Source organism: Canis lupus, chromosome 3 (assembly GCF_011100685.1).
Source record: "Canis lupus familiaris isolate Mischka breed German Shepherd chromosome 3, alternate assembly UU_Cfam_GSD_1.0, whole genome shotgun sequence".
NCBI lineage: Eukaryota > Metazoa > Chordata > Mammalia > Carnivora > Canidae > Canis > Canis lupus.
Window position 1 is genome coordinate 9,993,699 of NC_049224.1, and position 26,396 is coordinate 10,020,094.

Genomic DNA, 26,396 nt, shown 5'->3' on the forward strand with positions numbered 1-26,396 from the left:
AATGGACGCATTCCTGGAAAGCCACAAACTACCAAAACTGGAACAGGAAGAAATAGAAAACCTGAACAGGCCAATAACCAGGGAGGAAATTGAAGCAGTCATCAAAAACCTCCCAAGACACAAGAGTCCAGGGCCAGATGGCTTCCCAGGAGAATTTTATCAAACATTTAAAGAAGAAATCATACCTATTCTCCTAAAGCTGTTTGGAAAGATAGAAAGAGATGGAGTACTTCCAAATTCGTTCTATGAAGCCAGCATCACCTTAATTCCAAAGCCAGACAAAGACCCCGCCAAAAAGGAGAATTACAGACCAATATCCCTGATGAACATGGATGCAAAAATTCTCAACAAGATACTGGCCAATAGGATCCAACAGTACATTAAGAAAATTATTCACCATGACCAAGTAGGATTTATCCCTGGGACACAAGGCTGGTTCAACACCCGTAAAACAATCAATGTGATTCATCATATCAGCAAGAGAAAAACCAAGAACCATATGATCCTCTCATTGGATGCAGAGAAAGCATTCGACAAAATACAGCATCCATTCCTGATCAAAACTCTTCAGAGTGTAGGGATAGAGGGAACATTCCTCGACATCTTAAAAGCCATCTATGAAAAGCCCACAGCAAATATCATTCTCAATGGGGAAGCACTGGGAGCCTTTCCCCTAAGATCAGGAACAAGACAGGGATGTCCACTCTCACCACTGCTATTCAACATAGTACTGGAAGTCCTAGCCTCAGCAATCAGACAACAAAAAGACATTAAAGGCATTCAAATTGGCAAAGAAGAAGTCAAACTCTCCCTCTTCGCCGATGACATGATACTCTACATATAAAACCCAAAAGTCTCCACCCCAAGATTGCTAGAACTCATACAGCAATTCGGTAGCGTGGCAGGATACAAAATCAATGCCCAGAAGTCAGTGGCATTTCTATACACTAACAATGAGACTGAAGAAAGAGAAATTAAGGAGTCAATCCCATTTACAATTGCACCCAAAAGCATAAGATACCTAGGAATAAACCTCACCAAAGATGTAAAGGATCTATACCCTCAAAACTATAGAACACTTCTGAAAGAAATTGAGGAAGACACAAAGAGATGGAAAAATATTCCATGCTCATGGATTGGCAGAATTAATATTGTGAAAATGTCAATGTTACCCAGGGCAATATACACGTTTAATGCAATCCCTATCAAAATACCATGGACTTTCTTCAGAGAGTTAGAACAAATTATTTTAAGATTTGTGTGGAATCAGAAAAGACCCCGAATAGCCAGGGGAATTTTAAAAAAGAAAACCATAGCTGGGGGCATCACAATGCCAGATTTCAGGTTGTACTACAAAGCTGTGGTCATCAAGACAGTGTGGTACTGGCACAAAAACAGACACATAGATCAGTGGAACAGAACAGAGAATCCAGAAGTGGACCCTGAACTTTATGGGCAACTAATATTCGATAAAGGAGGAAAGACTATCCATTGGAAGAAAGACAGTCTCTTCAATAAATGGTGCTGGGAAAATTGGACATCCACATGCAGAAGAATGAAACTAGACCACTCTCTTTCACCATACACAAAGATAAACTCAAAATGGATGAAAGATCTAAATGTGAGACAAGATTCCATCAAAATCCTAGAGAAGAACACAGGCAACACCCTTTTTGAACTCGGCCATAGTAACTTCTTGCAAGATACATCCACGAAGGCAAAAGAAACAAAAGCAAAAATGAACTATTGGGACTTCATCAAGATAAGAAGCTTTTGCACAGCAAAGGATACAGTCAACAAAACTCAAAGACAACCTACAGAATGGGAGAAGATATTTGCAAATGACATATCAGATAAAGGGCTAGTTTCCAAGATCTATAAAGAACTTCTTAAACTCAACACCAAAGAAACAAACAATCCAATCATGAAATGGGCAAAAGAGATGAACAGAAATCTCACAGAAGAAGACATAGACATGGCCAACATGCACATGAGAAAATGCTCTGCATCACTTGCCATCAGGGAAATACAAATCAAAACCACAATGAGATACCACCTCACACCAGTGAGAATGGGAAAAATTAACAAGGCAGGAAACAACAAATGTTGGAGAGGATGTGGAGAAAAGGGAACCCTCTTACACTGTTGGTGGGAATGTGAACTGGTGCAGCCACTCTGGAAAACTGTGTGGAGGTTCCTCAAACAGTTAAAAATATACCTGCCCTACGACCCAGCAATTGCACTGTTGGGGATTTACCCCAAAGATACAAATGCAATGAAACGCCGGGACACCTGCACCCCGATGTTTCTAACAGCAATGGCCACGATAGCCAAACTGTGGAAGGAGCCTCGGTGTCCAACGAAAGATGAATGGATAAAGAAGATGTGGTTTATGTATACAATGGAATATTACTCAGCTATTAGAAATGACAAATACCCACCATTTGCTTCAACGTGGATGGAACTGGAGGGTATTATGCTGAGTGAAGTAAGTCAGTCGGAGAAGGACAAACATTATATGTTCTCATTCATTTGGGGAATATAAATAATAGTGAAAGGGAAAATAAGGGAAGGGAGAAGAAATGTGTGGGAAATATCAGAAAGGGAGACAGAACATAAAGACTGCTAACTCTGGGAAACGAACTAGGGGTGGTAGAAGGGGAGGAGGGCGGGGGGTGGGAGTGAATGGGTGACGGGCACTGGGTGTTATTCTGTATGTTAGTAAATTGAACACCAATAAAAAAAAAAAAAATAATAATAAAAAAATAAAAAAATAAAAAAAAAAAAAATAAAAAAAAAAAAATAAAATAAAATAAGACCAAAAGGAACTATTTTACAAGATTGTCTTGATGGTTCCATAATATATGTAAAGAGCTTAGTACAGTGTCTGTATATCCTGCACCCAAGTAGATACCTAACAAGTGACTATTATAATTGCTCCTATTGTAGTTCTGTTACTGCTCTGCCCAGGGTGCCCCATTGGGCTCAGTGATAAGATCCCTGATCTTATCCCTGTAAAGACATCTCTACCAATATTATCATCCATTCCCTTGGCTTCTTCTACCATTTATATGGTAGGACCACTGGGAAGTCTTAGGTAAAAGTCCTCTTTCAGGCCCTAAAAGTACCTCACAATATAATCTCCATCTAAGTATTGATTTCCCCCCATTACTAACGGGAGAAACAAACAGCGTTAACCCTGATAATGTTACTTAAGTCAGTCACAATTAAGATCTATATATATATATATCTTTCCCACAAGATAAATTTGAATTGTTTACTAAATTGATAGCATAATATGTTTAATTTTTAATATTAACATTAGAAGATCAGAGAGAGTCTTACCCAGTGAATCAGCTTCAAATGAAGTAGCAGAGTTTGAACAGTACATCACATCGCAGACAATAATCTCTAAGCTACAGAAGGTAATAGGAATATAAACACACCTCTACAAAACTTGTCAGCCACAGAAAACTATTGTTTCTTACTACAAAACTGTAGTAGAAAAGAAAAGTGTCTACTTTCCCCTAAGTGAGAGACAGAAAAGGGGGTCTGTAACCACACAGAGTATGAAAAAAAAATCAAAGCAGAGGCCTAGAATCAGTGCAGATGTTATTTAATTGATGTTTAATATTGTTTGAAAAATAAAAATGGAGAACACAGAAAAACTGTTTGCTCTTCGCTTCTTGGTGCAGTGAAATATCCATCTCAATGATCATTTTAAAAGAGGCAAAAGTAGGTCTGCTTTAGAGAAGACCATTACCCTGATTTTGGCAATGTCAAAAACCAGTAAAGGAAAATCTCAAGTCTAGCCAAGACATCTTTGTTGTGTATTTCTAGCTTATGTACATCTACTAGATTGTTAACTAAAACGAGGATGGGAAATTTGTCCAATTTTGTTCACTACCATATTCCCATAGCTTAGTAGAGTAACTGGGGACAAATAATAGGCAGTTTATCACTGCTTTTAATAGAAAAAAAATGAATTCATGTAATTTGCTATGTCCATGGGGATATTTCATAGTCCCTTCTAATTTTCATGGTTAAAATTGATTTCATACCCTTTGAACTTTAATTCCAGTTCTAGAAATTTACCCTGAAAATGCACCTGCAACAACACAAAAATACATATGTACAACGTTATTAACTGTAGTATAATTTATAATTACAAAATAATTGTGATACTTCTTTGTGTGTATTCTTCAAAAAATGTGTGTAGTTTTTATTTTTGGAAGCATGTTAGTATTTTTCATATTAAAAATGACAATGAAAATGGGAAGAGGGAATCTAAATTTGAACACAAGTTCAAATGAGTTCAATTATATTTCAAGCGATTATGATAAACACAGTGAAGAGGGGAGGAGGAAAAAACTATGACAAATCACATATCTAACTATATACTCTCAGTCTTGGGCAAGATGGGGTTGTGAAGAGAAAACTAACAAATCCTAAACCTTCTTAGAAGCTTTGTTTATTTTAGGGCCATAGGCAAAGTGATTCTGAAACTGTCAGCTTTATTACTGTCAGTCCCAAGTGGCCAGATCAGTCCCAGGCATTAAACAGCACCTATATATATGTATATATAGCTGCTCCATCATTCATTTTTTGGATGAATGAATGAATCTGCGAATGAACAGGTAAGCACTGTTTATTTGCTGTTCTCCTTACTTTAAACATATCTATACAAAAGTTTTTTCTAAGTCTTTTTTTCAAATATATGGGGACATACTACTAAAAATCTGAAGATGATGCCATTATCAATTATCATTGACAATTATCATTACCCCTGAAACATGCTTTTCCATTATTATAATAATTTCTCTCTCCTTTACTCTCCAAACACATTTCCTAAATTTTGCTCATAATACCTTTTAAAGTTTCTTGAATAATTTACCCCTTTCTGTTTCTCTTGCTATCATTCTGGTACCGGCCACCTCATGTACTTGTACTATCTAACTGGTCTTCCTGGTTGCCTTACTTCTTACCTTGCTTCTCTACAATCTATGTAATTTTCAAAACACAACTTTGATTATATTTTCCCCCATCTTAAATTTCCCAAGTGGCTTTTTTATAACCTGTAGAGTAACTTCTCACTGATTGCCATGGATCATGATCTGCCTTTTGATTCTTTGTTCTGTCTTATCCATCACTCTTACTTTTGCATTCAAAGCTCAAAGATTATTTATTCACTCCTTCATTTATTCTCATACATATTAATATAGCATCTATTTAGCTTCTTTTACTTCCTTGGATACTCTACATTCTCTTTTGCCTCTGGTGCTTTGTGCCTGCTGTTTTCTCTCCAATCCTTACCCCTGTAACCACTTTTCATTTTAGTCTAACTTCTACTCATTTTTTCAGGTCTCCATTAATGTTTCTTGTCCAGGAGGCTTTTCTGGACCATTAGTTTTTGGTTATTTGTTCTATGCTCTCACTACAAGTTCACATATCACCCTGTACTTAATCTGTTTATGTAGCTCTGATTAATGTCTAGCTCCCTATTAGAATGCAAAATTCATGAAAAGTGGGGCAAAAGAGGGATAAATATTGGAGAAAGATCTGTGATGAGGCAGGCCATAAAATAAAAGATAACTAGAGGTAATTATATCTCATGGAAACCATTCTCTTCTTTATGTGCCTTCTATGTACCCTGGTCTGTCCTCTGTCCTTCTCCATCCTTCGTCTCTTCTAAGCCACCTTCCCCATCACTACAAAAGGTATTACTTCACAACACAAATCTGATTATATGAATATATACACTCCACACAAACAAGACCAATAGTTTTGCAATAACAGCAGGATAGTACCAAATTCTTTAGCAGATTCTAAAACTCTACCTATTTCTCTCAAAACAAAAAAGGAAACAAAACAAAAACAAAAACAACCTGTGGCACATCCCTATGTCCTGCCAAAGTTGGTCCTCCCAACTTTGCCTGTATAAAAATCCAAGATTGAGACACCTGGGTGGCTCAGTGGTTGAGGATCTGCCTTCATCTCAGGGCATGATCTCGGGGTCCTGGGATGGAGTCTTGTATCGGGTTCCTTGCAGAGAGCCTGCTTCTCCCTCTGCCTATGTCTCTGCTTCTCGTTCTGTGTCTCTCATGAATAAATAAATAAAATCTTAAAAAAAAAAAAACAAAAAAAAAAAAAAACAAGATTTCTGTACTCATGGTATTTGTACCTAATTGTGGACTCTAGTTTTCCTTTGGCCAAATAATCTCCCCTGTATTTCAACATGTCTTTCCCTACTGAATGGAATCTTTACTACCTCCTTTCACCATTCCATTTGCTTGGGAACTAAGTTTATAACCATGTAATTTTGCTTATACAAATCTCTTAGGAAAGGTCTTAACACTCAGCAAGAACAGATCTGTAAGAATAAATGTTGCAGCTACACTAGTAGACCATTAGTCCCACAATTTTGAGTGAAAGCATGATTTACAAATAGAAGAGCACAGACCAAAATCAAAATATCTTCAGAATGCAAAAAGAAAAATCAAGTTTACTAATATTTATCTTTCTGCCTCTCTCTCATACACACAAACACACACAGACTTACTACATATTACTTATCAGTATGTAGCAGTTCAAAGGACAAAGCTCTGGAAGGAGATATATAATATAGATTTTTTTTTTGGAATGGTATTATTTCTACCTATTTTAGCAAAGCCATGTGCATGTGAGCTATTGTGGGGTAGTATAAAGAACTTCATCAGGGCAGCCCGAGTGGCTCAGCGGTTTAGTGCTGCCCTCAGCCCAGGGCGTGATCCTGGAGACCCAGAATTGAGTCCCACGTCGGGCTCCCTGCTTGGAGCCTGCTTCTCCCTCTGCGTGGGTCTCTGCCTCTCTCTCTCTCTCTCTCTCTCTCTTTCTCTCATGAATAAATAAATAAAATCTTAAAAAAAAAGAACTTCATCAAATATAACCAAATAAAATCTGTTATCATAAAAACCGCTAAATTAAATACTGTATTTTTTCTACTTTATTTTTTCAATTTACTTAACAAGGGCTTGCCTCCCTAATTCATGGAATGAAACTGCCCAACACTTACCTTCGAGGATGATTGGCATCAAACAAAGTGTTATCATCATCCTCATCATCTTGTTCTAAAGGTGTCAACTCCATGTTTTCTATGTTAGTGTCCAAAACTCCGTATCTCCTAGTCTTTCGGTTTCTTCTTCTCATCCTATTAAACAGAACATATTAATAAATAAAAGTTATTTGAATATGGCATAAACGACGCTTACTTTATATCTATTTGTAAACTAAAAAAAATTATCCCTCTGTTGCTGGCATTGGAAGCACTCAGTATCAGAATGGCTACATTTCAGAAATGTAAACAATTTACTACCTAGGATTATTTATGAAACAAAAATCTATCCTACATGTTGCATACCATTTCTTCTGTCCAACCTACTCTCTTCTCTATGAGCTTATGATATAGACAGATAAACCTTCAGGTACCATAGGTTTACTGAAGCCTTCTATTTTGGCCTTTTCCCTACCTTCCCCATGCCTTCTTACCATTGTGCAGGATTAGGTACTTTCTGCCCGACTAAGAACCGTTATGTATATACATATTCAAATTCTACACCTAAGTAGCTGTACATCAGAACCACTCTGGGTATTTTTAAAAGCTTCATACTTAGTCCTTATCTCCACATAATTATGTCAAAATTTCCAAGAAGAAGGCACAAACCATCAAGATTTTGTTAAAGTTCTACAAGTTATTCCAGTGTGCTGAAAACCACTATCTTGGGTCAGGGGTTCTCAAAGTATGGTTTCCTGGATCACAGGAATCACAATCATCTAGGAATTTATTAGAAATGCAAATTCTCATGCCTTCTCAGACCTAGTAAGCAAGAAACCTTGAACTTGGGGCCCAGAAACCGGTATTTTAACAAACACTTCTTGTCAGTATGATGCATGCTAAAGTCTCAGAACCACTGCTCTAGAGGACTGAAAATATTCTAGGGTGCTAAACATTTATCATTATTTGAATACATATGAAAGTCTCTTTAACTAAGGGTCTGATTAAGATGCTCTTTAAACATTTATTCAGGGTCTGAATGATATAATATTCTAGTTCAGGGATCTAAATCTGACCCTAAAAAAAATAAATAAATCTGACCCTACAATTAATGCCTAAGTCACCTCCAATACAATAACCTCAAATCCACACACAAGAAAACGTTTTACACTAGTGATGGGGAATGAAGAACAAAATAGAAGATATTTCAGTAACAACCTAAAAGTTTACTTAAGTGTATAAGTTTCTGAGTCACTTTATTTAAAGTGACAAGTGTGAAAATAAATACCAAGACTACAGGGCCAACTGTGAGGAACTATACAAGCTTCTGCAAACCCGACTGTGGGGATCCCCCGGGAGATAAACTGTCTTACACACACATACATATAATACACACATACATACAAATACATATTCAAGAAACATTTGAGTTTCATTAAGCATCGGGCATTATGCTAGCTTCTGAGTGTAAAGTGCCTGGTCTCAGTCATGAAAATTTAGAAAATAATACTAAGCCTGGATAAATATCAAGAAAGTTTCCACTAGTCACTGACTACAGATCTATCTATATGCCTACCCAAAGGTGCTGGAACAAGAAACAAGTATTTTAAGTATGGTATTTTACAAATGTAACCAATGTGGGACCCCTGGGTGGCTCAGCGGTTGACTGTCTGCCTTCAGCTCAGGGCATGATCCCAGAGTCCCAAGATCGAGTCCCACATTGGGGTCCCTGCATGGAGCCTGCTTCTCCCTCTGCCTCTGTCTCTGCCTCTCTCCTCTTTGTCTCTCATAAATAAATAAATAAAATCTTTTAAAAAAGTGTAACCAATATAAGAGAATACTAATGTTAAGACTAAAAAAAAAAAAAATGATAAGAGGTATAAGCCAGTTTATCGTAAATGTGTAGGTTGTTAACAAGTACATATATGTGTACGTGTTTGTATGTATGTATGTGTATGCATGCACATTCACACATACACCCTATGTAGATCAGAGATCTAAATTTTTCGGTAAAGGATCAAATAGTAAATATTATAAACTCTATAGACCACATATGGTCTTTTATCATATATCCATCTTAATTTTTTGTTTGATTTTTTACAACCCTTTAAAAATGTAAAAAAAAAAAAAAAAAAAAAGAAAAAGAAAAAAATTCTTGGTTCGTAGGTCTTAAAAAAGTAGGTCAGGAACCAGATCTGGCTGATGGGCCACAGTGTACCAAGTGTGATTTAGACTTATGAAAACACAGAAAAACTAAGAGCATAAAAATACTGACTCTTGAAGTAGGAATAGAACAGTCCAATGGGAATTATAGTTTATCATTGGACTTTTTGAACCACATATGTGAATAACATTTTCATGCATTCCTTTGGTTTAAAAAAAGTGAATACACAAGACTAAGTGAAGCTACTTGGCAGTGTAAGTTAAGAATATTCAGAGTTAGAATTTCTCCTCTTCCCCTTTGCCAGGCTTTTGCTCAAGTTTCTACACCATATATGGCTTTTCAAACATTCTGGCATTTTCAGTAAACAAAGAAGAAATTAATGTCATGTGAATGATTTTGGAAACAAACACGATCCTTCCAGGTCGTATATTACATAACAAATATTCAATACATCAATAACTTTATCATTGCCAGTCACAGGATACCCTGGCAAGTCTTTAAAAAAGGGAAGGATACAGAGACCTTAAGGACTTTTGAAATTTTATCTCAGCTGACACTCTTCTCCACTCCCAAGGTCTTTATCATCTGTTGAATGAATCCCCAATCTTTCAATGAGTGGCTAAATTAATCTAGTAACAATGCTATTTTCTCTATCTTTGTAGAATGTAAATGTTTGACTTCATTAGTGTGAGCACTTTGTTATTTATTCTAGCTTGCAGTGTCTTTTCATCATTTATATAAATGTTATCTTCCAAACATGAATTCAAGCTCTTTCAAAACAAGAACCTAGTTCATATATGCAGGAAGTACATTGTTAGGCATCAAATAAATGGGGGAATGCAGTTCAATTTAAATGAAGTTAGCATTTTAGTAAATGTTAGCATTAGTAAATGTTACTAATTAAAACAAGAATAAGCAAAAAAAACAAAAACAAAAAACCTGCATATTTTTAAACAGAATTTAAAGTTGAAATGCAATTTCTCAAAAGAAAAAAAAAAGTATTCCTTAAATCCAAAGATCTGGGCACTGATGGCTACATAGTTGTGACAGCAACATGGGTACAGACATTAAACATATCCATATGTAGTGATTTTCCTCAGGGAAGGTCAAAAACAACTCTAAAGCTTGAAAGTTATTGAGCTTATTCAATGAGCCATCTACTTAAAATAATAATAAATATTAAACATAAAACATAAATACACATAATAAAAGTTTATTGAAATTTTAAGTAAAAAGGCTACTTTTATCATTTAATATGCTGTGTGCCTTAAACAAAAATGTAAAAGGACTTTAAAACTCATGTAATTTTAACAGCTGTAGTTTTTTTTTTCAAATGAATGCTTTCATTAAGTTCATGACATCCAATCTTGTCTGTGTGTTGATAAGTACACAATATAATTACAGATATGACACTTTTCTATTAGACAAAGAAAATGCATATTGCAGTATGAAAAATTTTGTTGGCTTTTAACAAATAGGGACTTTATAAATGTGTATAGGAAAACATGGAAGATTAAAAAGGCAAAAGACAATAGCTATATGGTTGATTATATTGAATGATACTCATTCATCACATGGCATGCACAGGTAAATGATCTTGATCATATCCATTCCAGGCAATGAAGTTATCATTCAAACAGCTGTCTAATATAATTGTAGATTCCTCAATGTTCCATTTATACTCAGGTTGGTAAGAATTATTTCTGTTTAAATAGCATGTAAAAACTACAGTATAAAAATAAAACTGAACTACTAAAGTAAGCTTGATAAAATTTTATGTAAAAATGTATGAGGCCACATAAAATAAACACAAGAGAATAAAATTGCATTTTACTACTCTATGAAAGAGAAAACTGATCAATGTAACTTGCTGTATCCATCTGGTTTTATTCTTTTGTTTTCTTTTAAATGAAAGTCTGTAGGGTATTAATAAGTATGGAAAGATGTAAGTAATATTCCTTAATTTCTTCTACGATATATTCAAAAATACGTGAGAAATATAGTATTTTATACACACTCCTCTGAAAGACAAAATGATAAAGCAGATAATTCTTAATAATTCAATGTACAACTATTGATACAAATTTTTTTGTCTTGGTTATTTTTAGCAAAAAGCAAAATAGTGACCGAGAATGATTTTGAAACTAATCATTTTGCCATTATAACATAATACAAATAAAAATTAGTGAGCCACAATTTTAGTTGACTACGATTTAACAAGAGATCCAACTCAACTAAATACACACATATAAAATACTTTTATCTGACATCTCTCTCATCTTCATTCCCCATTGCCAAAACCCAAATCATCAGTTATCACTTCAAGTCCTTGAAGAAGCAGACACCAATAAAGAAATAAGATTATGTTATGGGTTGAATTGTGTCTCCCTCAAATTCATATGTTGAAGTCCTATCTTCAAGCTCCTCAGACTGTGATCTTATTTGAAGCTGAGTCTTAACATAATCAAGTTAATATAAAATCATTAAAATGGGCCCTAATCCAGTATGAAGTCAAAAAAAGAAAATTTGCAGATAGACACACATACAGGAAGAATACCAAGTGAGAAGATCACTATCTTCAAGCCAAGGAGAGACATCTGGAACAGAACCTTCCAAGTATTAGTCTGCTCGTTGCCATAACAAAATACCATAAAACTGGCTGCTAAAAAAATGGAAATGTATTTGTTACTATTCTGGAGGCTAGAAAGTCCAAGATCAAGGGACCAGGTTTCATTCTGAGGCTTCTCTTGGTTTGTAAGCAGCCACCACTTCACTGTTTGCTCATATGACCTCTTCTTGGTGTGTGCAGGGAAAGAGCTCTGATCTCTTTTTTTTTAATAGGATGCTCCAGCCCTATTAGATGAGGACATTGCCCTTAAGACCTCATTTGACACTTATCATTTCTTACAAGTCCTATCTTCAAATATAGTCACATACAAATTTGGGAGGGAACCTAAACATTCATTCTAGAACACTCCCTCATAGCCTTCAGAAGGAACCAAGTTTGCCAATATCTCGATTTCCATTGTCTAGCCTCTAAAATTGTGAAGTGAAAATTTTTTGTTGTTTAAGTCACTCAGTTTGCAATACTTTGTTAAAGCAGGCAGCCCTGGCGAACTATAGATCATAGGGTCTGTATTAGAGAGGAGGCCTCCAAACGACAAAGGGAGGGAAAAGGAGAAGAGATCCTACAAAGGTTAATGCAGGCCTAAGACCTGTGAAAAAGAGTAGAAAGGAAGGATGGTTGGGTAGGAAGAGCCACAGACCCCAATGCAGTTCTGAGTAAGTTTTGACTAGGCCAACAGGATATCCTTAAGCTAAGGTTGCCTATTAGAAGAGGGAGTCCTCTGTTAATCAGGATGGCCAGGTTTGGCCACACTTGGTCATCGGATGGAAAAGACCCAAGAGTTATGGCCCTGGCCTGGAGGCAATGATAGATCCAAAGCTGTGGCATCAGGAGACTGACAGTCAACTATGTTTCCTGCTGCAGGGTCTCTTAAAGGGAAGTCTAATCAGTGTACCTACCTCCGTGGCTATAACAATCACAAAGTCCTATTGATTGTACTTCCTGAGAATCATGAAATTCAGTTATAGTGTTCACCACTGCTATCTAATTGCCTTGACTATTAATATAGTTTAAATACCTGTGTACCTCTATCTGCTCTGGTCATCCACTAACCTCCCCTCCATCCTCTAAAATCTCCAATGGTTTCCTATTGGTCAGGAGTAACAATTATATAATACGGCCTAAAAAGTTCAACTTAGGATAGCTCATACTTACCTTGCTAGCCTCACTTTGCTGTTTACTCTACATTCTGCTTCACCTTCTATGCTCTAGTCAAAAAACCTTGTAACTCATATTTCCTTAAAATGGCCATGTGGTCTCTGTCATTGGCCTCACACTTTTCCCCACATACCACAGTACTGCTGTGTTAATGCCTATTCATCCTTCAGCTCTAGCTCATCTTTCAGCTCTAGCTTCCTTAGAGAAGCTTCCCCTAATCTACCTAGCTAGGTTACAAATAAACACCTAGTATTGGCTCCCACAGCACCTCTGTACATCTCCTTTAAAGTACATATTAATGACACTCTTGTATACTTTTTTGTGTAAGCTATTTGTCTTCCCCCACTAGACTTAGTTTCATAGGGGCAGGAAGTATATCTGTTTTTGCTCAGCACTATAACCCTAGTAACACCTACTATCTGTTAAATAAACTAAAATATATGGAGTGACTATATTGCATTTTCTATGTATAACAATGAAACCTACAATTCTATATGTTAATCAGCACCTCTGGGATAAGAGAATATCATTTCCAAAAATATACCACAGCAAAACTTAACCGAAGCTAACCAATTTTTAAATCATAATATGGATAACTATCTTCTCTTGGGACAAAAAAAAAAAAAAAAAGACTAGAATAAACATATTAAACATGCACTCACCCCAGGACTTCTTACTCATTTAGTATATTTTAGGTCAAGCCCAGGTGATTCTCATACACTTCTCAAATTAGAACCACCAATATTCAGCTTGCACTCTAAACTCTTTTTGGAAATGTACAATTACCATATTGTAACATATATACACTTCATTTACACTCTAAATAATTGAAGTTTATCTGTTCAAAAGCCAAAGTGACTTTTTTTTTTTTAACCTTTTAAATTCTCAGCATTCTATATGGAACTATATCCAATGCTAAAGATATCCCTGCTTTACTAGACGGGTAAATGAGTTAATTCTACTTTTAAATTTTTATTTATTTTGCTATTGAGATTTTATTTATTTATTTATTAGAGAGAGAGAAAGAGAGAGAGCATGAGCAGGGGAACAAGGTGAGGGGCAGAGGGGGAAACAGACTTCCCGCTGAGCAGGGAGCCCAATGGGCAGGGGGCTGGATCCCAGGACTCCAGGATCATGACCTGAGCTAAAGACAGACACTTAAGAGACTGAGCCACCCAGGCACCTAATTCTACTCTTTTTGACGTCTCAAGATTATTATTGTTATTCCACTTTGATGTAAAACAATAATGCTCTTGGGAACTGTTGACCCCATGTTGAAGTTTTCAGACTACTGTGCTTTCTAAAAATTCCTTTGACTTCTCTTCATAATTATTCTTGGGTCCTCTCTACTGGCCTTCAGCGACCAAGCTCTGTCACGATCATGACCTTGACCAAGTGCAATACTAACTAGAAGACTCCCCCAATAAAGTATCCTGTCACTGTTTATCTCCAGTAAAATGTTCACTGCTAACACTCAAAAGTCAAAAAAAAAAAAAAAATCAAATGTATGTTCATCTATATTTAATACTGTAATGTTGTTTTCTGATATAGCCCTTTTCTCACCTACTCCCTGTAATTTAATACATACAATGAGTTCCTGTGTTTAAACTTATCTATTTGATAGTATACTGGTAGACAACCCCAGGTAAAGTAAATCCTAAATAAATATTACTTAGCTTAGCTAGGAAGTGTCCTGCATACAACTCCTTTGTTCACCTCTCTCTTGGTTTTTACATGGATTTCCTACTGTTCTTTTTCAGGCACTAAAGCTTGAGATGTAAGGCTTGAAAACTCTCTGATCTACATTTCTAAATGAGTTCAGCATGGAATTATTTTCCAACCAACTTTAAAGTCCTGTTTACAAATTTCCAAAGTTCATTCTACCTCACTTCTTAATCTATGACCAATCCCCCCGACAGATTTCTCTTACAATCTCCCCAGCTCTCACCCTGTATCTAACCTTGTCAAACCTACTGTCTCACTGATTACAACCATTTTCAGAAGTCCAATACTACATACACAGAGTTAGGTGTGAGGAGGCATCAAAAAATTCAGTAAAACCCCCAAAATATATTACAAATGCAACTCTAGACATACAAAATTACTAATAATGTTAATATTTACCTAGTGTGCACATATGTCAGGCACTGAACCAATCAGCTTACAAGCATTATATAATATAATCCTCACAACAATCACAATTTTACACATAGAAAGGCAAGGTTGGAAAAAAAAATAAACTTGAGACAGTATATGGTAGAGCTAGGATTCAAACACAAGTACTTGACTCCTGAGTCTGGGATCTTAAACATCAAGCGAGACTGTCTTCCCAATGAATCGAAGTAATTTTAATCAAGGTCACAAAATCAGCTACCAAAACAGTATTTTGATCCCCAATACAACAATCTTACATTATACCAAAATGAATATAATATTCTATGAACTATGTTTTCTGGTTCACCCTTTCATAGTAAAAAGTAGTAACCTGGTAGCTACTTGCATTAACAAGTATATTTATGTTCTAATTAAGCCATCTCTTAGTTTTGATCACAGTAGTATACAAGAATCTGCTTCTTGTATATCCAAAAGGAAACCTTATTCTGCTTTAACAGTATCATGATTTTGTTTAGAGAGCAATTGGACCCAGCCCTAAGAGATAGATAATGATCATAATAATTGGTGTAAACCAATCATGAAAATATAATTTTCCTTTTGCCAGTCATGGTCTAAGGCTGAGCAGATAAAGCAGTTCAGACAAATGAGGTAGAATGGGATAACTCCAGCAGTGCAGTTTTTGGGAAAGACTTTTCTCCCTGATAAAGAATATAGGAAGAGAGGCCTCTCTTCAGGCCCTCTTTCCTGTTTGAGACACTACTTTGTGAGAACCGAATCCTTAAAGCTGAGGTAGCCATCTTATGGAGGGACAAGGATGGAAAAAATCAATTCTTGGTAACCTCACTAAATTGCTGAACCAAGTCGGAGCCTGCCCATATTCGTGATAAGTAAGTAACAACAACAACAAAATATGCCCTTATGTTAAAGTCACTTTTAATTGGATACTGTACTACTTATAGGTAAACTTCCCAACTGAAGAGGGGACTTATCAGCTTCTTTGAGTTAGGTTGCCAATCTTCCATCACTCAGATGTGCATTTGTTCTAATTTTTTTAAGAACCTCTTAGGCAGGTTGGTATTACCAATCCCTCCATTCTAAATAATCACTTTATTTTTCTTAGCATTTTTCAATAAAAAATGCAGTGCCACAGAAAAGTCCACTAAAACTTTTCAGTTTGATCCCACACTTGCTTTTTCAGTGACTCAGTAGTCTCACCTCCATCTAGATCATAACCTTTCCATTTTTTTTCTCTCCTCAGATTCAGTACCCCAAATTTATGGACACAACTGTTTTTAAACTGGACTCCTCAGAGTCCTACATTTCAGTGGAAAGGTAGCCAGTCTCTATCACTAAAAAAGATGGAACTCTAACATTAGAACAATGCACAAGGCCTGCTATCATGGGACCTGTCAGGTCTACTGGCTCTATCCTCTCTAGGAAATTACTATGCCTATAAGCTCTTTTGAATGGGTAAAGGCAGTTAATGAAGTAATCGACTGTGCAAAATCCCCTATTCTAAGCCACAACTAATATCACCCTCCAATGGGCACTTTTTCTAAGGGTTGTCAATCTCTAGACTGGATGGTGACCGATGATGTGGCCTCGTCTATAAAAATAAGCCAATCAGAATATCTACCTTAGGAAGTCAATACAGAAGAAAACACATGCACATAGGTGCAAATAAGAACATGAGGCAATCTGAGGCTGTGTTGGAGATTAACAAACTCATGGAGAGACTGCAAGGCACATGGAATAAAGGAAATAATGGGTCACAGTAGCCCTAACTTACTAAATTACTTAATTTTTATTAAGAAAGTAAAAAGTACGAGCAGGAGCTAGAACCTATGAAGTAGAAAAAGATATACACAGTGAATGACTAAGCTAGTTAAATGCAAGAAAAAAAAGAGAAGATAATTAAAGCATAGATAAACACAGTAAATGAGTAAGCTAGTCAAATGCAAGAAAAAAAAAGAGAGAAGGTAATTAAAGTGTAGATAAATTCTGTTAATTTTATATAGCCATATAATTTTTTTCAAGAGTAGGACAGTTTTCCAATGGGTATCAATGTGCCTCCATTATAATGAGTAGTTTGTAAGACACAGTACAGACTAAGGTAACTGCAAAAGCATTATTTGCTTATTATTTTTAGTATCATTAAGAATTTGTTTTATTATTCTGTAAAATGTAAATTCATCCAAATGAAAAAGTAAAAATATGATCAATCACTTTGAGAACTCACTGAACAATATCAAAGAAATATGAGTCAAATTTAAACTCTGGGTTCTGCAGGGGCTTGGACATTTTCCAGCTATATGACCTTTGATGTATCTCTTTTTATAGCAGACATTACTAGTGCTCACCTAATGTAGAATTCTCTCTCTCACTTCCCAGCTTTTCATACAATTAGTCTCCTTTTTAGGCTGAAGCAGTCAAAAGCCCCTATAACATCCTTTCGTCTCTTCTACCAAGCTCTGACAACTGTGGAGGGCTTAGGTTGAAATGTCAAAATCCTAAGATCAAGGTCAGCCAAACTGCTGAGTTGCCGTCCTGGGGCAACTGTCCTAGAGGACAATCCAAGCCTGCAGCTGAATTTTCATAAAGGAGAAATAAACTTTACTGCATTAAGCCATTGAGATTGAGTTTATTACCTCAGACACTCACATCCATCCCAATAACTATAAAATCATTTACCTCATAGATGAGAATAAAGTAACATAATGTTAAAGAAAAAAAAAAAAAAAGCTTATAGGGGTGCCTGGGAGGCTCAGTCATTGAGCATCTGCCTTCAGCTCAGGGCTTGATCCCAGGGTCCTGGGATCGAGTCCCATATCTGGTTCCCTGCAAGAAAAAATTACTTAATTTTTATTAAGAGAGTAAAAAGTACAAGCAGGAGCCAGAACCTATGAAATAGAAAAAGATATACACAGTGAACAAGTAAGCTAGTCAAATGCAAGAAAAAAAAAAAGTAGTGTCTCTCACAAATAAATAAAATCTTAAAAAAAAAACTTTATAAAAGTTCTATATAAATCTATATAAATTAAAGGTTGTCTAATATACCTAGTGAAAAGAAAGATATATAAATGATACCATAAGGTTATAATTATTCAAAATATAATATGTTGCTAACATGTAGTGACATTCATAGACCTGCATAATAAAAGAAAATTAAAACTAAAACTATTATGTCAACTGGAGGAAAAGAAGTCTACACGGAATAGTATAACACGTACACATCTGCATGTAAATCAACTAGTACAAAAAGTTTATTTTTATCCTTTCAATCTTTAGTCATAATACTGAGAAAACTCAAATGCAAGAAAAAAAAGAGAACAAATAAAATTACAATATAGAAAAAAAATTACAATATAGAGACAAGTTACAGTATATTTTGATATTTTTACTTTAGAAAAATATAAGTTTGGCTAAATAGAAGGAATAACATCACGTGCTAACCAAAATCTAAGAAGATTCAGTATCTTCATGTTATTCTGAGAACTGTCAAGCTCCTGCCTATTTCTTATTATAGAAAAAAAGCCAGTATTAAAATAACAGTAAAGATCTCTGAAAAATAATTAGGAAAAGCCTAAATGATTTCTTAAGAAAATGACTTTGATTCCAAATTTATGATTTAGTATTTTTCATGCCACTTTATATTATACTAAGCAATGCAACTTATCAAAATGTACTTTTCCATCCAATTTTAACTTTCTGTTTTTCATATTTGAGAAAAGACAGAGCTTAAGTAATTTTAAAAATATAGATTTGAGTTTCTTTACCAAAAATAAAATTAAAGGCCAATTTTTTTAATATAAAAGATAAATAGCAACATGGGCAACGGAGACCATGACAAAACAACTCAAACTTTGAAGAGTAGGATAAGCAGAGATCATATTCAAGATATTCAGCTAATTAACAAACCGTAAGATGTAAGAATCAACTGATCAAGACAGATGCTAGCTGAAACAACTGGCCCAAGTGTACTGGTACAGTGTACTGGTATATACCATCTGAGTATTAGTACTAAAATCTCATAATTCACATTTGTTGATTATTTTATTTTCAGGAAAACTCGGTAATAACTAACCAGATGCATCTCATTCCAGTTTATCCTATCTGTCCCAAATCTAACCTTTTTAGTCACCAGCAAACGCATCTCCCAGTTATACTTATTACAATTCATCCCGATTACTGCAGTTATTTTAGATAACCATAATGTATGTTATCTTGGATAAATATCTGCAAATAATTTATATATTTTAAACAGTCCCAGTTGACTTTTCTGCACAGCCACAGAACATGAGTCCATAGCTCTTCAAGTATAGAAAGCACGTGAAGTAAGTTAAAATGACTCGATTATTAGTTAATGTTAACACCTGTTGCACAACTACCTCACATTTCTAATCATTTCTACACTTTGCTTTAGTTTTTCCCATACATTCTTCCTATGTCCTTCTGCTATTTATTTAGAAAACATCTGAATATCTATTTTAGAAAAAGTTCTAAGGAATAAATAGTATAGAGAAGGCAGACAAGTGAACTATCATTACAACTATTATTGACTGGAAATACTGCCATTATACTGATGCTGTGCCTGAATGTTTGTGTCCCTCCGACATTCATGTTGAAATCTAACCACCAAGGTGATGGCATTAGGAAGTCAGGTCTTTGGGAGGTGAACCAGTCATGAGAGTGGAGCCTTCATAAATAGAATTAGTGCCCTTATAAAAGGAGCCCCAGTAATCAATCCCCCCTACCCATCCACCATGTGAGGTTACAGCTAGGAGACACTATTTATGAATCAAAAAGTAAGCTCTCACCAGACACCAAATCTGCCAGTATCATAACGTTGGACTCGCCAGTCTCAAGAACTGTGAGAAGTAAATTTATATTGTTTATAAATCAACTAGTTAGTCTGCAGTACTTTTGTTATAGCACCCTAAATGAACCAAGACAACAAGGTGGTCTGGGATCACAGAGGTTTTTTGATACAGCTGATTTTTTATTTTCATCTTCAAAGACAACTGGAGTTTGATTTAAAAAAAAAAAATGCGTGTAATCCCTCTGCTTGAAAAATGCTCTTCCATAAATATATGGCACGCTTGAACATAAGATAAATATGGGAAATGATGAAAAAAAGTTAGATTAAGGAGGACCTTAAATGTTAAGCTAAGGAATATGAACCTTATCCCACCAAATGCCTTAGAATAACACTGCCCAACGAATCTTCTGCCAGAATGGAAATAGTCTATACTGTGCGGTCCAATATTGGCAGCCGACCAGTAGACTCAAGTGATTACTGAGCTATTGAAATGTGGCTAGTGCACGTAAGAAGCTGAATTTAATTTTAACTTACTGCAGTTTTTAAAAAGCTACATGTAGCTAGTTGGCTACCATATTGTACAGCCATAAAGCACAACTGTAAGTACAGAAAATGATCAGATTTAAATTTTAGAAGGAACAATAGCTGTTTAGTGAGGAAGGTAGGCTGAAAGAGGGACACACTTGGAAGTGAAGAAACAAATTTGAATGGTAACACAGTAGCCAAATGATGTGAGCCTAAAGGAATGTGATATCAAAGGAGCTGGCCAAGTGGTAATGTAGTCAAGAGCTATTTATGAAATGAAACTGTATGAATGGATATAGATGGTAAACAAAAGGGACACTTGGGGTGGCTCAGGTTTCCATTCAAGAAACCGTGTACAAGGTGATACCATTTACCTTTACAGAAGAGCGCAAGGAAGGTTTGGAAACAAAAATGATGGTTTCAAGGTTGAGTTTCATGAGTTTGAATCATATATCCATAAAAGTTGGCTGGCAATACATAATGGAAACTCAGAAGGCAATCAATAGCTTAGAGATGGTAATCAAAGAAGTGAATTTTGGATGGCTCACTCAGAATATATGGACAGTCAAACTGCAGAGTTAAGGAAAGGACCCATAGAATATCCAAATACAGAAGAGGTAAAAGTCATTCCCCTCCACAAACATTTAATGAAGGCGTTGTCTTCTAGGAATGTGGCAGGGACCAAAGATGAATACAATGCAGATTCTCTTCTCTAGGAGGTTAGAGGTATAAAAGAATTCTAGTAGTAGGAAGAGTAGTCCATGAGGGAAAGAAGTTCATGAATAACCTGGAGAATAAATAATGAAAGAGTTAAGAAAATCTGAAGTCGAAATAAATAAAATATTGATTGCTACAGGAAAGACAGGAAAGTGTCCATGAAATTGATGGGATAAAGTTATTAATTATCTCCTGCAAGGGCACTTTTAGAACAGTAGAAGTAGAGAGCAGACTACAACAACCAGAGGAGCAAATGGAAGGTATGGAAATAGGGAGTATTTCAGTGGAGGACATCTCTCCCCTGTCATCCATGCTATTGCCACCACATGGGCTTTATTTAGAATCTCTCTTTCCATGTCTTCTCAAGGACCTTCCTTTCCTTTAACTTCAATATTTCTTTGTCTATTGGCTCTTTTCCTACTACTAACATTTGAATATACTCCAATATTATATTCTTAAATGAACACCTCCTCCCCATTCAATACTTCTCCCTGACAAAATAGCCAAGATTGTTAAGAGTGACCAAAACATATCCGAGGAGAAAAGGCCAACTGAAAAGTAGACTTCAGTTATAGGAAAAGTTATTAGATCATTCATGTTGATAAGAAATAGAGATTCCAGCCTTTGATACAAATTTAATAGTTTTTGCTGTATTAACTGTCCAAATAGCCTTGTCTATCTCCTAAGCAGCCTCCCCCAACTAGCTTAATCTCTTGCTACTGTATTCCTCAAAGTTCAATCCATTATCACAAAAAGCAGTGATACTCTTTCACTAGCTGTTAAGCTCCTTGAGGAAAAATATGACATATTAATTATCCTTCTAAGTTACTATAACCAGACTGTTATGTCACTCAAACTTATGCAATACCCAGAACAGTTTATTAAGTAACACAAGTCACTCAAACTTATCATGAAATGTTTGGACTGAATTTAAAGTAGTCAACACAATAAATTCCCCAACGACTTCTTTGCATAGTTCACATTCAGCACCATTTTACAAACATTCTCCAACCACTGCGCCATAATTGCGAATGGTTTACTGATATGCCAAAACAAAAATCCCCTCAGCTTTTGAGTTGCTAACAGGGCCCAAGGTAGACAGAGATCAGAGTAAATAGACTCAAGCATTCATCCCACATGGATATCAATTTCTAAGTGTGGGATGACATGGAAAAGGTTGGGAAGTGTGCCCTGGGCCTAATAAATTAACCTCATTACTTCTATCTCCCAGGACTGCCCACCTGATGGAAAACTACTTAAGTAGAGAGAATCCTATTATCATATGTAGAAAAACAGAGTGAAGAGATAGCTTTAACAGGACTCCACCAAGATAACTACAGGAGAAAAGAGATAAGACCAGTGGAAGAGATCAGAAAAGAGTAATGAAAGAAGAAAAATAACCGTCATTATTACTACTAAAATTCACTGAACAATTATGTGCCAGGAACTGTGCTAAGTATTTTATATAGGTTCTTGAAACAATCCTTTCTGGTAAATCCTATCATTTTCTCTATTTTACAAAACCTGAGCTGAACCATAGATCTGCCATTTAACCCAAGGATACATACAACAATTATACTCTCCTGAAAAGCTATGATTAGAACTCAAAAAATCTGACTTCTCATCAGACTACACTGAAATGAGATCAGGACAGCTTAATGAAACAGGGGTCAAGGCAAGAAAAATAACTCAAGTATTAAATGATAAGCAACATTCAGAATCATGAGTCTTCTGGTAGAATCAAGAACACTTGGTAATTTGAAGGTGATTACAGACTGGTGGTCAAATTGCAGTACACTGTTTAAACTGGTCATAGGAACTTGTATTTTGTTTTATTTTATTTATTTTATTTTATTTATTATTTTATTTTATTATTTTATTTATTTAAAAGGTTTTTATTTATTTATTCATGAGAGACACACAGAGAGAGGCAGAGACACAGGCAGAGGGAGAAGCAGGCTCCATGCAGGGAGCGTGACATGGGTGACATGGGACTCGATCCTAGTTCTCCAGGATCAGGCCCTGGGCTGAAGGCGGCGCTAAACCACTGAGCCACCCGGGGTTGCCTGGAACTTGTATTTTAAATGGCTGGATTATAAAAAAATATCTGGCAAGATGGGTATGAATAATTTATATTCCTCCTTGAAACCTGGAGCAAAGGTGGAGTAGGGAGATAAACATCTCTTGCTTGTGGTGACTATATCCTTTTTCTGTTTGCAGGGACATTCCTTTATTGGTAGTAACTCTACCACAATAAACATAGTCTGATGAGGTAATAATTAGGATTGTAACCATCCCTGCCAAGAGGTGGGGCAAATTTATTTCCTCTTCCATAAGAGTCAATTCCTGAGCTGAGGGACAAAGAGACTGAAAACCACTTCATATCTATCTAGTGGAAAGAAACTTCTGTTTTGGTTTCTTACCTCCTAAACTGCTTTAATTCCTACCTGTTATCAAAACACGATTCTTCGGTTAGTCTTTGACTTCCTGAAATTTAAAAAAATCCCCTTTAGTTTAAGTTAGCCAGGACTGTTTAATGTGTTTAACCAAAATAGTGAGTGATACAAGCAGTAACGTAATCCTTTACTATTAGAAGTAAGCAGGAAATAAAAAGTATACAAGAGATGTAAGAGGGGTTCTTATTTCTTTTGAAAAATCTAGTAAACTACTTTCCCTACCTAAATATTTCTTTTTTCTGTCTGGCCACCTACTTCACTTACTAGATATATGGGTGCAAACACTGCATTTACTCCTGGATTAAAAAAAGTAGAAGAAGAAATAAATGGCTTCTGTTCTCATCCGGTTTCTGAGTCTTCTCATTTCACAGTGACTCTGGACGTATCAGACTGCTGTACAACTGATACATAATCACCTTGACATTTTGGTATTTGACCACAAAGCCACATTAGCATTTTACAGTATTTTAAGACTATGACTAAACGTTTTGGGAAAAGAAGTTTCATCGCTGCAGAGAATATCAATTCTTTAGGAACGTATACTTGTTAAATATATTTCTAAGCTTTGAGTCTCTATAACATTCAATATATCCTACCTAGTTGAACAAATGATGACAAACCAGGAGAATTTATACTTGTTGAGAAAACTCCACTTTCCCAGAATGTATCAATACATGGAATTTAAGACAGGGGCTTTTCTTATCTTGAGCACTGCTGATTCTCACTACAGGGCCTACCACTGTCACACTGTCAGTGCTCAAGAGTATTTACTGAATAAATGACAGTGAATAAACACATAAATGTTAAATAGTCGAAGTATTCCCTATTTCTGCCTAAAGTGAGTGATATCTATTGATATCTTATGATTTTATATGTAGTGCTGAAACCATATGTCCTCTGGGAGTATAAGAAAATAAATTCTATAAGTCAGATTCCTGTTGAGTAACCAGATGGGAAAGATACCTTTATCAATCCCACATTTATAATTCAATAATGAATAGCTCCAGAGGGAATTGAGGTAGAATTATGTACGATCAGATTAATAATAGAAATTGCTGTAAAATATCACTACTCCCTGTGTCTAGCAAATCAAAAAACCTTTGGCGGAGGAAAGAATAGTAGGTGGCTGAGGTACAATACCAAATTATTTCAGGTTGGCACAGATATAATAATCAATAAATGCTAAGGTCAACGCAACTTTTTAAAAATAAAATTTAGGGTTTTTAATATTCACAAAAGCTATTATTTTTAAATAGAAAAGTACTGTGCATACAATACTCGTTTAAACATTTGTCCTAAGATAAGCCAGCCGTTCATATTTGCAAAATCACTTTAAATTGGTTACTTTAAGTAATCACAGGAAGCAGTATGGTAGCTACGTATGTTGGAAAAGTTCAGACAGGCCTGGGTTTCAATGCAGTTCTGCTATAGTCTATATATGTGTCCCTTAGGCAAGTTATTTAACCTCAATTTCTTTACCTGTACAAGAATAGTGGTTATTTAGTTTGAAGGTATTTGCAGGTACTAAAATGGAAAATGCCTATGAAGTGTGTGGCATTGTATCTGGTACATAAATAACTAACAAATGTTAGATGTCAGGATGATAAATAAAATTTCAAAAATAAGGTTTCAGTTACAAAGTAAAGACTTTTAAAGAAAACTAATTTAGTGCCTTACCTTATAGGTATATGAACCATTAAAATTAAATTAATATTGTGTATTTACTAGGCACTAAGTATTAGTAAGACCTGCCTTTTTTACTTTTCCAGAGCATCCTATATATTCTTTATTATCTGTATGACTGTTTGATTAGTGTCTCTCTGCTCCTCTAGTCTCTAAGTGCTTGGGGGAAGAAATGCCTATTTCACTCACACTGGAACCTCAGTGCCCAGTTCTGAGCAGCTGAATAAATACTGACTACCCTGAATGAGCTGGTACATGAAATTTCAGGTTCATCTGCACCTTATAAAATAGCTTTCTTTCCCCACTTTACATGAGAAGATCTTTTTTTTTTTTTAAATTAAAGATTGTATTCATTTATTCATGAAAGACACACAGAGAGAGAGAGAGAGGGAGAGAGAGAGGCAGAGACACAGGCAGAGACACAAGCAAGCTCCATGCAGGGAGCCCAACGCGGGACTCGATCCCAAGTCTCCAGGATCACGCCCTGAGCTTAAGGCTGTGCTAAACCGCTGAACCACGCGGGCTGCCCCGAGTTTGGTGGTCCTATGTCTTTAACACCTCATGAACATGTTCTCACTTTTCCCTCAACAGAAAAGTGGACCTGGATTTGCTGGCTTTATCAATAGCAATATCTTGCTCAGATAATGCTGTTTACAACAGTGGTTCTCAAATGTTTTGGTCTTGGGATTCCTTTACATTCTTAAAGATTATTCGGTACTCCAAAGAATTTATGTTTATGTGGATTACACATATCAATACTTAATATATTAAACCTAATAAGTTTTATATTTATCATTTAAAATAAATATAAAGCTTTATTATTTAAAATAATAAATCCATTACATGTTGACATATCTTTTTTTATGAAAAATGTAATCGTCAAGAAGAAAACTAATGAAAAACGGCACTGATACAGATTTTCTCAAATCCCTTTAATGTCTGGCTTAAACAAATAGAACTAGATAGAAAAAAAAAAAAAAAACAGCCAGGTTTTGAGATTTTCTCCTGCATTCAATCATTTGCAATGTGTGTTTGGTTGAAATAAAGAAAGAAAATCCAGGTTCCCACATATGTATGAACTTGGAAAAGGGAGGAGCAAGGTA

The 26,396-nt window shown here is 35.6% G+C and overlaps 1 protein-coding gene across 4 annotated transcripts in view; it reads right to left on the minus strand.

The window, feature by feature from the left end:
• The window catches only part of FAM174A (family with sequence similarity 174 member A), a 41,835-nt gene that overhangs the window by 12,184 nt on the left and 3,255 nt on the right, over positions 1 to 26,396 (minus strand). The window contains exons 2-3 of one of the 4 annotated variants that reach the window (XM_038532245.1): positions 23,602 to 23,641; positions 7,055 to 7,186 (exon numbers count right to left, since the gene is read on the minus strand). In XM_038532245.1, the coding sequence (XP_038388173.1) occupies positions 23,627 to 23,641 (15 nt within the window). In that variant the 3' untranslated portion in view covers positions 7,055 to 7,186; positions 23,602 to 23,626. Of the gene's footprint in view, positions 1 to 7,047; positions 7,187 to 17,472; positions 17,679 to 23,601; positions 23,642 to 26,396 lie in introns of those variants that run through there. The other 3 variants (XM_038532246.1, XM_038532247.1, XM_038532248.1) reach the window with 3 other exon arrangements.